Here is a 13939-nt window from a genome sequence, read left to right on the forward strand (position 1 = left end):
AGTCTAGAAAGTGTCACAAAGCTTTGGGTGACATTATCCAGAAATGGTGCAAACATGGAGGAGTGGTGAAGCTTCCCAGGACTGGCCAGCTAGAAAACAAATTACCCCAAGAGTGATCAGATGACTCATCCAAGACCCCTCGACAATATCCAAAGAACCGCATGACTCAGTTGCCTCAGTTAGGGTCAGAGTTCATGTCTCCACCATAAGAAAGAGACGAGGCAAAAGTGGGCTGCAGACAAGAGTTCCAAGTTGGAAACCAATGCAGAGCAAACAGGACAGTAAGGCTCAACTAAGTTTTTCCAGAACACATCTTAATGATCCCCAAAAAACCTTCAGGAAAACATTGTGGACTGATGAGACAAAGACTGAAGTTTTGTAAGATGTTTGCCCCAGTATGTCTGACATAAAGGGAACACCAGATTTCAGAAAAAGAATATCATAGTAAAACATGGCGGTGGTACATGTGATGGTCTGAGGCTGCTTTACTGCTTCAGGACCTGAAAGACTCGCTGTGTTATATGCAAGTTATCACAAACACTTGATTGTAGTTGTTGCTGCTAAGGACGGCCTACAAGTTATTAGACTCCAAGTTGGAATCTAAGTGGGGCAATCACTTATTCGCACATGCAGGTTTTGGATTAACTGCATTTTATTGTTTCTGAAACACTAAAGTGCAACAAACAAGCAAAAAAAAAAAAAGATGACCAGGAAGTTTTTCACACCACTCTGTTCAGTAAGAATGATATGTTCATGCTGCCAGGGAATAGTGCTAACAACATCTAGATAGGGTTTTGGTAAAAAAAAAAAATCAAGTGGAAGAAATTTTAATGAACGCAGTTTACTGATAATCTGGAAATTTGAAAACCCTGCTTATTGAATACTTAGAATCATGTTGTACCACCAGGAAACTGAAGTTATCTTGCCCGCAATGACGTAGACAGCATTCTAGGACTTGAATCCATCATTGTATAAACTTCACATTTTTACGATTAGAGTCTTCTTTCATCGTGCAGTCATTTAACAGAGATGAACTGTTTTTTAAAACGCTCCTCCTGACGCCTGCTCAGCCAATGGTAGCCCCCTGGGGGCGTGGGGCCCCGGGGGTGGGCACCCTCCGGATGAAGCATCTGAGGCACACGGTGCTCCTGCGAGTCAGCTCTTGCCAGATTTGAGCCCCACCACCAGATGACTGTCAGAGCGCATTTCCTATTGGGAAGAAGGGGAGAGAAGTAAAAGCAAGGAGACCCGCCTGGGAGGAAGAAGCCTGTGTGAGGGACGCGGAGGCAGAGAGTGTGAGGTACAGTGAGAGCAGAGTCAGAGCAGAGTGAGAGCAGAGACTCCAGCGGACCGCAGACAGGCAACTTCATCGGAATTGTTTCGCTGCGCGCTGTAGCGGAGAGTACAGATCGCTTCCGAGCGACTCCGGGTCAGCATCAGCAGCATGCTGGAGAAGACTTAAGAGGCGGACCGTGGATGAAGCTCGATTGAAGCGTGAGAAGCTCCGACGGTCTGCCGGAGAGCGGAGCAGGAGGCAAGAGCCGTGCCAGCGAGGCAAAGGAACAGACACTGGAGAAAGGAGCTGATGCTGCGGGAAAGTTACCAACTATGGAGATTTACAGCCAAGTGAGAGTTTAAGCACTGATCGGAGCGTTCAGAGTCATTTCTCCACGCTGGATGCGGTTATAGACAGATCTCGGTGCGCTTTTTCTTCTGGTTCTGGTGCCGCGGTGGACCCAGCCATCTCGGTCGGCGTAGATCTTTTCACCCAACACAGTCAGTGGGCAGGATGTCTGAAATGACTTCTCTATATCTCGTCTTTTGCCTTATGGTGACAGGTAAGATGTTTCTATTCACTTGTGTTTTATTATTAAGCCTGCAGGTCTGTATTGATGGAAGGGGATGGATTGCTGCTCCATATGGCGCTGCGTCAAGTCGCCTCAGTGCGCTGGTCTGCTGCAATGCTACATTTCACAGCTGTTAATGACCAGTAAATGTTTAATCACTTATTTAAAAAAGAAAAAGAAAAGAAAGAAAAGGCAGCTGCCAGCTGCATCAAAGGATTTCACCCCATGTATGCCCGAGTGGATAATGTGAATGCGTAATTTGGGTTTATCCCAAATGGTCTCTGCTCTTGTGCAAATACGGGATCTCTGTTTTAAGTGGGGGGGGGGACTTCGCGCAGAATTACGGCTTCGGGGCGCACCTACATAAAGTGCATCTCTGGATGCTTTTCTTTGAGCAAGTAGAAAACTGTGGATTTGGACCGCACAGAGCATGTGTGGGAGTCAGTCCGGAGCACAAAAGCGTGGACCGATCCACGAGAATGAATGGGACAAACAAACAAAGCGAGTCCTGCGAGCGCCGATGGTGCTCCACGCACGGCTCCTCGTCCATCCAACCCTGCAAAGTTACTCAGCGGCGGTTTTCCTTTAAGAAGAGATGAACTGGTCCGGCATGTGGCTGTAGATTTTGAGTGAAAACAGAGGAAAGGCGCATAGGTGGGGATGCAGCGGGGTGCATAGAGAGTGATGTGGAGGGACACGGGGAGAGTGGAGAGAGAGAGAGAGAGAGAGAGAGAGAGAGAGAGAGAGAGAGAGAGTGGATCGGAAAAGTGAGTGAGATAGATAAATTGGGTGAGCGCGTTTGTTTTTCTTCAAGCGAGCAGACACAAAGCACCTGTCTCCCCCGCTCGCGTCCCCCACACACATCACCATCCTCTTCTGCTTTTTCTTTTGCATGTTTGTAGGATTTACTTAACGCTTTGTTTATGTGCCAGCAGGGCAAAACGCGCTGACTGCGCTTTGAAAAAAAAAAAGTTATCTTATGCATTTTTTAAAAGAAAACTAAATATTACATATTTCTGCATTTGGAAATCTTAGTAGATGTTTCAATGCATATTTAAATGAAACGTGTGACCGTTGTTCTGCTAGGCTTATGAGAGTTTACAGAAGTATAAACATCGGGATCAACAAGCTGCATTTTTGAGCAGCTGCTCAGAGCCGGCCCAAGGGATAAACAAACTAAGCTGCTGCTTAGGGACCCCCCAGGCCAGCAGTGGAAGGCTCCTAGGAGGCCTCTCATAAAAAAATATGTACATTTGTACTTGCATCTAAAAATTAAATCGGTATTTCCCCCCAAAAAAACAACTTTCACAATTTGATTTATTTAGGATTTTAAAAGAACTGACAAATGTAATTGGAATCATAATCATTTTTGCTGCTTGTGCTAGACAGAGATACATTTAGCTGCTTGGGAATATTTGAGACGCCAACAACAGTGACGCTTACGTTATGGAAACTAAAGGAGCTCTTATTTAACACTGTCATAAAACTGCTGTGAGCATGCTGTAAGATTCATGTCTGTAAAGCTGTTAACAGTAGAATACATACATGAATCAATAGTTCAAGTAATTATACAGCACAAGTTAAATTGTTATACTGTCAGTGTGTTTTCTCTCTATGGAGAGAGAAAAATTGAACATTAAAGTGGAATTCTGAGTGTCTTTAAAAGATTACTTAGCAACTGTTTGTTCTATTTTATTTTATTTTTTATTTATTTTTTATTTTTTTGCTTAAACTCATCAAAAGAAAAAAAAATTAAACCATCATGTTTTACTTGGGTTAACATATTGTGAAAATCTCTTTGCGGCCTGTGGTTGCGTAGAGTTCACACTTTAAAATGAACAGATTCATTTCATGTCACTGAGAACACAAACCAGTGCCGTTCTGGTGCAGATCTTTTCTTGGAGGCACAGAAGTTGTAAAAAAAAAAAAAAAAAAAATCTAAACCCTTTGGGCTGCATTTGTAGTTTCTTGCATGAATCAGTTTCCCCCCTTGCAGCTCTCAGCAAATGGCAAAGCTTGCCCAAATGGCCATTTGCTGCACGTGTACATCTTCACCTCCAGCCCCCCGGTTCCGCATGGTTTTGTCATTATTCAAGAAGCCCGAGGGAGGGTACATGACACCAGTAAACCTCCGGTCCCTGACAGAGCAGTAGCAGCTGGATGAGAAGAAGCCAAAGCCAGACAGTGGCATATATACCTTGACCTCAACCCCACTGCACATTGGAAACACTCACATTTCTCTCTTCTGCTCCCTCACCACACAAACACAACAGAAATAATAAAAACGGTGACAGCTGCCCTAATTAAAACCTAAGAGACCCTAGACCTCATTTACTGGGTCACTCTTTAAGGCACATATGCTCACAACTGGTTGTGCTCGTAAATGTATCCAACTTCAACTTGTGGTTTCCCTTTTTCTATTATTTTTTGCATGGCACATTGCTTACATTTCAATGTACGTCGGCTTGCTCAACACAGATAATTTACTTTCTCAGAGGGCTCCCAGAGGAATTGGATTCCACACTGCATCAGTATTCCGAGTAATCTTCAGTGAGCTCTTCTTTGGAACCTTTTGCTTTGGGTCGCCTGCGTCTCATCGGGCCAAGTTCAAAGGCTGCGAGCTGAGATTACAAGTTTCTCTCCCTTCCTCTTAAGTCGTGTCGCCACTCACGTCTCACTATAGTGTAATGCGGGGGAAATTTTCCACCTTGCTTCTTCTTCTTCTCACAGCTCTTTTTACCCGGTTGCCTGAATGTGTGACTGCGAATCGGGAGGACATGAGAGCAAGCCTGCCTAATGGGCCGGAGGCAGAAAGCAGACTTCCACCAAAGGTTTTGAAAAGCCCCATTCACCATCATGTACTTCGTGCAATGGAGTTCAGATGCAGAACTGTAATGTAGCAGGGGAAGCGAGGAATACTCTCCACCCTTCCCTTGTCATCCCTCTTTTCCTCATTACTAAAGATGGGTCTTCTCTACACTGAGCACAACTTTGTATGTGGATTCAGAGACAACAGAGCCCAAGAGGTTTGCTTTAAGCAGCCGTGCATGTTTTATGAACTGACACTCCGGGCTCTTTGAATTCTCTTGGATGGAGTCTGGATGGGGACAGTTAAAGAAGAAGCTGGGGGTAGAGGAATATGGTGGGAAGGAAGGCTTAGCGGGGATGAGACTTAGATGTGTCACCGGCATCTTGGTGATTAAGCAGAAAAGTGTCTCGTAAACAGAAACAAATTCCACTGAGGTTTCCAAAAGTTTTTTTTTTTTCTCTCTCTCTCTCTTGTTGCTCTTGTCAAACAAACCCAGAATCATGGTTATAATCGCTTTGTTCTTCTTCAAAACACCCTAATGATAAAAGGATTCCATGGTAGAAAGTTTGGAGAGGCAGAAAACCCCAGCAAGCCAGTGAGGTGTGTGAGAGATGAGGTGCGAGATAGTGCAAACACAGCAGAATTCGAACACGTCTGAGTCCCGAACACCAATGTATTGCATTATTTAGAAGACAAAGTCATGGCAAAGATATGGATATTTTCCTCTCTGCTGGGTATCCTGTATGAGCTCTGAGTAATGGGTTTCTTGAAGGACTTTGTACTGGAAGTGGAATCTGAATTAGACATGGGTCAGGATGAGATTTCTCACTGTAAGATCACGCTAAGTAAATACGCCATGGTTTCACGGCAATACAAATGCAACGGATCTGTGGAATAAACTAACTAAATGCTTTGGTTTTTTTTTAAATCTGGAGTAAACAGCCTGTAGCTTCCCAACATTAGAATAAAAGTAATGTGAAAAGTACCTTCAGCTTCTGAAATTTTTGCAGACTGCAAATACTTCCAAGCAACCAAATATTTATTTATGTATGAAAAAGTGTAGTAGGTTTGATTAGCTGGCTAGCACTGCACAGCAACAGGTGGACATCATTGTGTTGAACTATCATCCACACTGTTGGAGAAAACTCTGTTTCTCCATCACTTTTTTTCTTAAAACTTCAACAAGACAAACTATGATGGATGGAGCATTTCAGCATCTTGAAATCATATTTAAAATTTCTAGGCTTTTCTAGATTCTTGAAATACCTATTAATCAGTATTACCCAAATATGTTAGTTTTGACAATACATCCGGCTCTTGAGATGAGATGATGCCTGATGTTGGATTCATGAGAGGAAAAGGCGTTAAAATCATACAAATCATTAAATGTGTTTTAAAGACATAAAATGAATTGTTTTCAAAAACAATATATAGGTTTTTTAAATCTCAAACTGTATTTCAAAAATCTCTCTTTAAATTATCCACATCAATTCAAAGTGTTTTAGCTTTTAACCAGTTTAGATAACATACATTTTATAAACTAATTGTTGATGCTTCGGCACTTTTGTAACAGAGTGTCGGTGAAACGACTGTATATGTTGACTGTCAACACAACTAGGAACTGCTTCATTTTGTATTTCACAATAAGATTGACAAAATTAGATGCAGTGTATCAAACTGAATAAAGCCTTCACAATTTGTGCTCACAATACCACTTTACACTTCTTCAGTCAAAGTTCAGTCAACTGGATAGTGTTTTTCAAGACAGGAGTTCATTTTGAAGAGAATGTGGCATCTTAATATATTATCTGAACAAGAGCTGTACATTTTTTGTGTTAAAATCTTAAAATTCGATGGGGAAATGCTAAACATTTGCACAACACGACCAAGATTTTTAATAACGCTATGTTTTCTGTGACAGTCTTGAAGACCATTGTCTTTCGAGCTCTCTTCATATCCTCACGCTTCCCCTTCCCCCACTCTTACGGAAGAAGAAGCCTGAACTAAAACAGAGAACAATGGAGCTTCATAACATTGCTTGTCTCTAATCAGTCTTGCCATTTGGGTAAACACAGATAAAGAACTTGGCAGCGTGTCCTGAGGCGTCGTTATCAGCTCTGAGCAACTTAACTGGATGTGCGCTGCTGGTTCAGGCAAAACACAGGAAAGCACAAAAGTAGCCAGGTACCAAACTGTTGATGGCACTTGGCCTTATCCAGTTTTATTTTTATCTCTATCCGCCCATCCTCCTTTTGTCTTCGCTCTGTCCTCGTGTGCGTCTCCGCACATCCTCACATCCTCACCTTGTCTTCCTTTGGGTCAGTCGGAAGATCTGGAGAGGAAATGAAAGGGACCAGGGCAAAGGAGGGCCATGTCAGCATCCTGCCTTGAGACCCCCCCACCACCCCACCCACACACACACCCCTTCCTTGTATCATCAGCATAGAAAAGAGAGGAAAAAGCAGAAAGTTATTTACCCTTTTATTCTTCTATGCAAACACAGTAATGGAAAGAGGGGGAAAGTGGGATTAATTTGGTGCCTTTCATTAAAACATCCCCCCAAGGGGAAGAGTCGCGTTCATACACTAGCAGCTATTTCAAGAAAGGCTTGAAATGCATTTATATCCACTAAAAACGCAAGTGTCACCTCCTTCTAGAGAGATGTATCACCACTCCAGAAGACTCTAAACCCAGAAACCAAGACAGAAAAAAAAAAAAAACAACACGAGACATATAGGACCACACATTCATTTTTTATTTTCCAATCAATTGCTGCCTGGGAAGACAAGGATTTCATATCTCCTGCCGAGAGACAAAAACCAACAGCAAATTGAAATTTATCTTCTGCGTCGCAGCAATATCTGTTCCTGTGTTATCTTCACCAGCCGTGTTCTTTAACCTTGTATTAGAGATAGCTGTATGGATTTTGGCAGCCAGGGGGAGTCTCGTAGGGAAAAAAAACGAAAAGTCCTATTTGCAGTGCCACCAGACAGCATTAATTTGACACCAGATGCTGATCCATTTTACTTCACTTCTCACTCCCTATTTATGAAATTTGATTGTTGGTGGCACTTACTGAGCAGAGGAGCTGAAATATTCAGCGCTGTGCACTGGGGCTAAGAGCTCAGATAGTAATGGATCAAAAGAAGCTTGCTGAGGAAACATCCCCAACACATAGGCATACTCAGAGAGGTCAAGGGCAGACACTGAAAGAGTAACTGATGGGCTGGGATGAGTTTCCGACATCTTCAGGGACGTGTGCTTTTATTCCTACAGCTAGACGGTGCAGTCAGATTGTCCTATCGACACTGCAACTCAATTAACACCTCATCTCCACAATCAACTACATGAATGTTATAGAGGAGTTGCACCAAGAAATAGACCGTCGACCACAAAATGACAAATTTTCACTTTGCTTAGTTCAGACCAGTAAATGTCCAGTTGGAAGTTCCTATGTCCAATCTTTTGCCAGTATTTAAACACACCCGCACTAGTAAACAGCATATGGTCAGGGCAATAACTTTACACTTTAGGCTGCATAAAGACTATGTATCAACTATTCTTTGTATCAAACAATTAAAAAGGAATCTCTTTACTACTTGTCATGCCAATATCTTTGATATGAATGTGCCTGGGATTCACTGAAGAATAAAGATCACAGTTACTTTGATCTAATCTAGCATTCCTCTCCAAACTCCCTTTTCATCACTTTCTTTAACTCCATCAGTTCACACTTCTAGTGATTCCAGGACAAATATTTTGTTATTGATAAAAGTAATAACCAAAATAGTTGGTCTGTTCTTGCTTGGGCTGCTCTGTATTGTTTCAGGAGGTTCTCTGTGGCTTTAGAGTAAACATAGCCTGTATTGTGTTTCCCTTTTTTTTTTCTTTTTTTTTTTTTGCTGAAAAAACTTAGGAATCTCAACCTACGAGGTAAAGAGGAGATCCAAAACCTGAAGGGATGTCAGTCAAAGGTTACTGATTGAAAATTTAACTGCAGTTCCCTGAGTGGCAAAACACGTTAATGCCATCGAGTGGTTTTGAGAAGCGAGCGAAGAGCAAAGTGTGTAGGTGGCCGAGGTGTTGATGGTGGGTAGTGGAAGGGTAAGGTGTGTCTCTCTCCTCCTGTCTGTTTGGGGAAAGAAAGCTGATGCAAAGATAACAAAGGGCTCAGCATGAGAGGCGGAGAGGGAGAGAGAAAAGAAAGAAAGGCACAGGGGGGTCAAAAGGATTTACTGCCAGGAACCTAGCATTCCAGGTAATGGATATACTTGTGTTAGTGTAAAGAAAACCTGCTGTTCTTCTTCTCAGACAACAGAGGTGAAAAGCAACAAAGGGGTAACTGACTGAAAGTCTGAGGCGGATTAACAGAAAGTTGATAATGCAACACCCTGGGCTAAGCATTGCGTCCTCTCATGAGCGCCCATGTGTCAGCTTGAGAGTGCAGATAAGGGTGGTGCGGCAGACGCTTGCTACATTTTTGTAAAGATGCTATGGGGAGGGCAAAAAAAAACAAAACACATGGCCAAGTGCTTCCCAAGCTGGCTAAGGTAAACCAAACACTCATCTTCTAAAGAGGAAGCAGTCCAACCATTGTTCCAGCACATTGCACCCATCTGACTGAGATATCCTTTGCGTTGTGCAGATCCCTGGGGGCCGGAAATAGAACGAAGCGGAGTACAGGGACCGATTGTTCCCCCGCTCAGACTATCCACAGATGGGGCTATGGCACGGGGACGCTCGCCGTTTGCTTTTGAAAGTCCCAGGCGTTTGCTTTGCAGTCATGGTTTACGGAATGCTCTGGGGGATAGTGGAGAAAAGGGAACCACTGGAGAGAACGGGGAAAGAGAAGGGAAGGGCTCAGAGCACAGAGAAAAAGAAAAGATGGGGAGGGAAAAAGAAAAGATGGGGAGGGAAAAAAAAGTAGTTTGCTTAATATCTTGTCAGGGTGAATATAGTGTCATTGCCAAGAAGAGAAGACAAATGATATAGCCATCCAATGATGGGGTAGGTGGGTGAGAAAGCGCTCAAGTCCTCTCTAGTTTCCGAACAGAGACGTATAGAGCTGGAGATAATGGAGAAAGAAGGAAGAGTAAAGAGAGTGAGGGAAAAAAGAGAACGGATGAGATGCAGGGAACCCAGAATGCATCCATCATGTGGTTTGGTGCAGAAGCCATTTGTACCTATTGTACTCCATAATTTGTTTTCTCAGAGCTTGCACTGGGAGGGGCGAAGAGGGGGGGGGGACACACCAAGCTATGGCAGCCATTTATTTTTGCACTAATTACATAAGTGAGACAGCATAATTAGACGTATAGCTAAACAGACAATAGGCTGAAAGAGAGACGCGCAGAAGAAGATAGACGGGGAGGTGTTGATGAATTCAGATAGATGAGAGGCTTGGGCCCTCTGTTTCATATTCAAGAGTGCGAGGGAACGCGTTAAAAGGAGTAAAGGGGATGGAGAAGGATAAAGGGAGAGGAAAAAGGGTGAGTAAAGGAGATGAGGCGATGCACAGGATAAAAGATGAGAGGCAGGCAGAGAAAAGCTCTCTTCACAGACTGCACTTTTAGGCGCGGCCCAGTGCCACAGGAATAAGGCGCCTCATTTTATACACCTGCTCAGCAGGAGGGGAAAGAGACGTATAAGGAGATGTTGTACAGGAAAAGAGAAAAGGGCAAAAGAGAAGAGAGGGAAGAGGAGATTGATCTCATCTCAGCTCCTTCAGATCAAAGGCACAGAGTGGCTACAGAAAGCTGTTTGTTGTGGCTTGTTTGGGAGGGTCCCTGCCTTTTTAGAGGTCATGAGTTCATCTGGTCTGCTATTTTGTTCAGGCAGGATTACTCTTAACAACACATGCCAAGCCCTTCATAAGCTACATGCCCTGCAAAACATTCTCTGGTAAGAAATCGTGAGGTGGCGGTACCACATAAGTCTGATCAGGGGATGAAGGGTGGTTCATTAGATGTCTATGCCACACTCGTAGCTTTCTCTTCATGTGCTAATACAGGGATGCATCTGCTCTGGCTCCTGTGGGGCGGTACCTGGGTGTGTTGGACATGTCACAAGCCTTTTTTAGGACTCTGGTAGAGGGAAAGATAAATAGACCCTTAATGAAGCCACTCAATCACAGGTCAGTTAAAACAGCTGACCAAGGATTGAAGGGCTTGTCAGGCTTGATTGGAGGCCCATTGAGGCTGGTCAAGAGAAGACGCTCTCAAGTCGTCACACTTTAGATTAGCCATTAACCACACTATAAACCTCCACTTAGCCATTCCTCTTTCTCTAAACAGACATCTGACAGAATGTAGTGGCTCATGTTTAACTCCGTGAACAGTCAAGGGAGTTTTTAAAAAGCCAATTTAAACTCAGTCCTTTGTTTAGCCCTTCTAGGAACTCAAACCTGGACTCATTGCATTGGTTGTGCGCGAAAGTGTGCATGTAGGTTCTTTTTTTCTGACGCAAGGCGTTAGTTCTCCAGCTTTTTATGCACCAGATTTACAAGTAGCACCACACTGATGTGAAATTTACAACACTAGTAAAGTAGAATTTGGACTTTGTAAGATTTCTAAGTTACTTTATTCATGAAAAAAGAAGAAAAAGTTCTCATTTGTGCTACTGAATGGTTGAATGATGCGGCTCAATCATGTGTTCCATTTTAAGTCAAAGGGAAAATTTCCATGTTTTGAATTTGGAAAATTTCCAGAATTATCACCTTGAATTTGGAATTAAAATTGGAAAATTAAGATTTTCTCACCCAACCCAACCTCAGTTGTCCAACATTGTTGTTTTTCTTTTTCATAGAATTTAGCTACAATAAAACCAGCTTAGCTGTACATCTAATTTTTGTCCTCTAAAACCTTTCATATGTTGACTAAAAGCACAAAATGGAGAGAGTATTGCTATCACCTTGTATTGATAATTAGCCTGATCACTGAGCATATCTTGTAGCAAATGTACTACTAACTAAACGAGAGTACATCTTAGTTAGATTTTGTCTTCAAAACAACAAAAGTATAGTCACAGATATATATATATATATATATATATATATATATATATATATATATATATATAGAAGGTTCTGATGAAACAAATATCTACATCAGTTACTTTGCAAACAAGTGATATCAAAAGCCCTCTAGAGCACCACCAAGGCAGCCCAGGTAGCACCAGTGCTGTAGGCTTAGGGTTTACATTTTGTGCAAAGCTGTCTTGGCACATTCAACATTCTGTTTAAAAAGGTCTGGGCTCATATAGCGGAACCTGCACAGACTGTTTTTATTTAATTTTTATTTTTTGTGAGTGAAAGACAGGGTGGATGAGAGAAATCAATGACCCAATTCAAGCCATTACAGCCATGACTGCTGCAGTAATGGTGTGGAAATGGACAGTGGTCATGTGGATCCCCCCCGTTTACACCTCCAGGCTTGGATCACAACTGAGGCTCTTATTCATTTCCTTCGTGCTTTGATTAAAAAAAGTATTCTGAGGGTTTCAGAGGCTCTCACATGATGGGGACAAGGGAAGAGGTTTGTTCGTTCTGTGGGGGAAAAAAAAAAAAAAAAAAAACTTTATCTCACCAGGGTTGCCAAAGGACAAACACATAACACTAGGCTGGAATTGTCTTCAACAAATAACACTTGTAGTCGTCTCTTCTGGCAAACGTTGGCTCTTTGATTCGAGGTAATGTGCTAACAAGCAGTGGGTATATGGAATACACATAGCCTTAACATGTGTATTTTCAAGGAAGTGAGAGTCTGCATGTGGTTTTGTGTACATATGCCGCTTTGTGTGTGTGCATGTGTGTTTTCACACTAATTAATGAAAGGCTTTATATGCCGGCTGAGGTGACGATGGCCTGTCTCCAGTCAGGCATTGCATCCCCCTTCCCGTGTCAGTCTCAACCCTTGGTGGTCCGGGTCCTCTCTTTCCCGCACACCAACGCATTAATGAGCCCAGTCTAATTAGTGCTTGTGGCTTCATACCAGAGACCCCTGAAACCACATCACCATTGTGAGTTAGCCTAATCAGGGGACCACTAAAAAAGACAAGAGTGCCCAGCGCTCAAGCGGGGACGTTCACATGTATGCCCGGCCAGTTTGGACTCCCTTAAATTAGCGCCCCACATCTTTTGGGCGCGGAGAGGGAGCAAAGGAAGAAAAGGTTGCATTTTTCAGATTTGTGACCACTGAGGATCGGCTGCTCACTCCTTCCCATTTATCTCCCTCACTTCCTCCCATAGTTCTCCTCCCGAGGGCGATGCAGAAAAATGATTTTCCTCCTCTTCTTCCTTATTCTTCACCGCAGATAATTCAATCTGTTTAATATAAAATAATCTCTCCCGATTTTTCAGCCCATTTTAACCTGATCAGTCAAACAGCTGCCTCAGGGGGACAAGCCGCGTTCCACCTTGTCAAAAAAAAAAAAAAAATTGTGGGTGAGTCAGCCCAGGGAAGCTTTGTGCTTTGAAAAGTGTCTGTTTTTTCTTATGTTTCACATGTAAAACAGAGGGCAACGTGATTCAAACTAAAGGACATTAAAGTTAGTACACATTTTTAAAGTCAAAATGCAGAACTTTTCCAGACTCATATTTTTAAATACTAAATAGAAAATGCTGGTATGCTTTAGGGATATTGGCAAAGCTTTAAAATGTGGAATCTGCGAAAGTGGATGGCTGGATATTTATTTTTATTGCTTTTTCAGCTCTCAAAAAGTTACATAATTTTTTCACCCTTCTTGCGCTTTTCTCAACCCCCTACGTAGGAGTCCAGAAAATGAGAAACAGAATGATACAAATAAATATACAGAAAAGACATTAACAGTCCTCATAAAGGAAGACAATTGGTGATGCGAGTTGTGGTGCTTGAGGTCTGGGGGTTTAACTTGTGTCCCACAGCACTTAACATCCCCCTAGCCATCTCTCCTGGCAGTTAATTAGAATCCAATAAGGTTGCTGCCTGTTGGTCATTGTTCCTCCAGTGTGTTTACCCTTTCTAGAGGCTCCATTCGCTGCTTAATCTGGCGAGAAGCTGAATGTCAATAGGTCAGGCCAAGACTCCAGAGCCCTGAGAGAGAGAGGGAGAGACCCTGAGTCGACACACAGGGAGGAAGGAGAGAGGATCATTCAGCTGAAGGAAAGGGGTCATTTTTCTCCTTTCCCCTCAATATTGGTCTTTGCCGTTCTATTCATCCGCACCCAGCCTCCACCTCTTGCTTCTCCCCTTCTTGTCTTTTCTTCTCACTTCTAATCCATCCTCTTGATTGTTCTAAGCTGCTTTCA

At 42.9% G+C, this 13939-nt stretch overlaps 1 protein-coding gene across 2 annotated transcripts in view; it reads left to right on the top strand.

The window, feature by feature from the left end:
- Positions 1–1106: 1106 nt before the first annotated feature.
- The window catches only part of kirrel3l (kirre like nephrin family adhesion molecule 3, like), a 46145-nt gene continuing 33312 nt past the window's right edge, over positions 1107–13939 (top strand). The window contains exon 1 of one of the 2 annotated variants that reach the window (XM_008432423.2): positions 1107–1838. In XM_008432423.2, the coding sequence (XP_008430645.1) occupies positions 1790–1838 (49 nt within the window). In that variant the 5' untranslated portion in view covers positions 1107–1789. The remainder of the gene's footprint in view (positions 1839–13939) is intronic. The other variant, XM_008432424.2, reaches the window with a different exon arrangement.

Source organism: Poecilia reticulata, linkage group LG16 (assembly GCF_000633615.1).
Source record: "Poecilia reticulata strain Guanapo linkage group LG16, Guppy_female_1.0+MT, whole genome shotgun sequence".
Taxonomy (NCBI): Eukaryota; Metazoa; Chordata; class Actinopteri; order Cyprinodontiformes; family Poeciliidae; genus Poecilia; species Poecilia reticulata.